General features: G+C 40.7%; 1 protein-coding gene across 3 annotated transcripts in view; it reads right to left on the bottom strand.

Moving 5' to 3' along the window:
- Nucleotides 1-411: 411 nt before the first annotated feature.
- LOC107671118 (endoribonuclease Dicer) overlaps nt 412-1,523 on the bottom strand; it is a 32,880-nt gene continuing 31,768 nt past the window's right edge. For 2 of the 3 annotated variants that reach the window (XM_016463964.1, XM_016463965.1), the window contains one exon: nt 556-919. In XM_016463964.1, the coding sequence (XP_016319450.1) occupies nt 754-919 (166 nt within the window). In that variant the 3' untranslated portion in view covers nt 556-753. The other variant, XM_016463963.1, reaches the window with a different exon arrangement.

The raw sequence follows: 1,523 nt of genomic DNA, 5'->3' as shown, positions 1-1,523 counted from the left end.
TTAATGTTAATAAAAATGGGGGGGCGGGGGGAGAAGACCTGACCTTTTTCTTAACACTTGCAATACATAAAAAAGCACTCGTGATCAAGCAAAACTGGGGAGAAAAAAAGATTGTGTTTGCGCACGTAAAGAATAAAATGAAATATGAACCCTATGTGAATTACGCTGAAATCTTTTGATTCGATTCATTTGAGTTTGACAACCCCAGTGAGAACACAGTCGGCCACGATTCTCCACTCGGTCATAAACTGGTGCCGGATTTCTAGTCGTGTCCTCTTTTAGAAGGCCTAACAAAGTAGTTTCGCTTTCACAGCGAAACACAGCGTCACACACGGCAGCCTTGAGTGAGCGGCGGCCAGCGGATTTGACGAAGGAGCGGCTGGCGGGCTTGCGGCAACTACAGGTTGTTTTTGACTGGTGCGTTGGGGTGTCTGCTGTCTGAAGCTCAGTTATTTTGGACCTGAGGTTGATTGGCTTTGAGACTGCGCAGGGCTCGGCGGGCGGCCGCTGACTTGGCTATCCGGTAGCTGCGTCCCACGCCTTTGAACTAGATTGTGTTTGCGCACGTAAAGAATAAAATGAAATATGAACCCCATGTGAATTACGCTGAAATCTTTTGACTCGATTCATTTGAGTTTGACAACCCCAGTGAGAACGCTGTCGGCCACGATTCTTGGCTGGGCCGTAAACTGGTGCCGAGAGGGGTTCTGCTGTGTTTTTGACTGGTGCGTTGGGGTGTCTGCTGTCTGAAGCTCAGTTGTTTTGGACCTGAGGTTGATTGGCTTTGAGACTGCGGAGGGCTCGGCGGGCGGCCGCTGACTTGGCTATACGGTAGCTGCGTCCCACGCCTGTGAACTTGCCTTTGCCCACCACTTCCACCGTCACCCGTACTTTTCCATCGTAGGTTCTCTCCGCAGGGCTGTCGGGAGTCAGAAAAAAAAAAACAAATAAAAAAACGGGAGATATGACTACGACTATCTACAAAAGACAAACTAAGACACAATAACAATTATCATTCATGCAAAAACAGATAACTACAAAACATGTTTAAATAAATAAATACCAAGAGCTTGTAACAATTCAAAGAAAAAGGAAAAATTGAAATCGCATCATATGACCCCTTTAAATTAAGTTTAATTCAATTATAACAACCACATCAAGAATACTATATACTATGTGGTTTACTGGTAGCAAAAAATAAATTTTTAATAATACATTTCTAAATGAAAAATGTAAAAATAATAAATGTAAAAATAATATTAATAACAACAACAATAATTTAATAATAATTTTAAGAGTTAATTAATTAATTATTAAAACATATTAGATTGAACCAAGAAGAACCACACATTTTTGATACACAGACTCACTAATTTAGGGGTAATAAAGGGGTCATATGATGCAATTTCAAGTTTTCCTTTCTCTTTGGAGTGTTACAAGCTGTTCGTGAATCATGAATAGATAAGATCCCTAAAGTTGCAAAGACTAAAGTCTCAAAACCAAAGAGATATTCTTTATAAAAG

The sequence above is a fragment of the Sinocyclocheilus anshuiensis genome, unplaced genomic scaffold (assembly GCF_001515605.1).
Source record: "Sinocyclocheilus anshuiensis isolate Anshui unplaced genomic scaffold, SAMN03320099.WGS_v1.1 scaffold861, whole genome shotgun sequence".
Classification (NCBI taxonomy): Eukaryota; Metazoa; Chordata; class Actinopteri; order Cypriniformes; family Cyprinidae; genus Sinocyclocheilus; species Sinocyclocheilus anshuiensis.
This window is presented reverse-complemented; position numbering and strand designations above follow the sequence as displayed.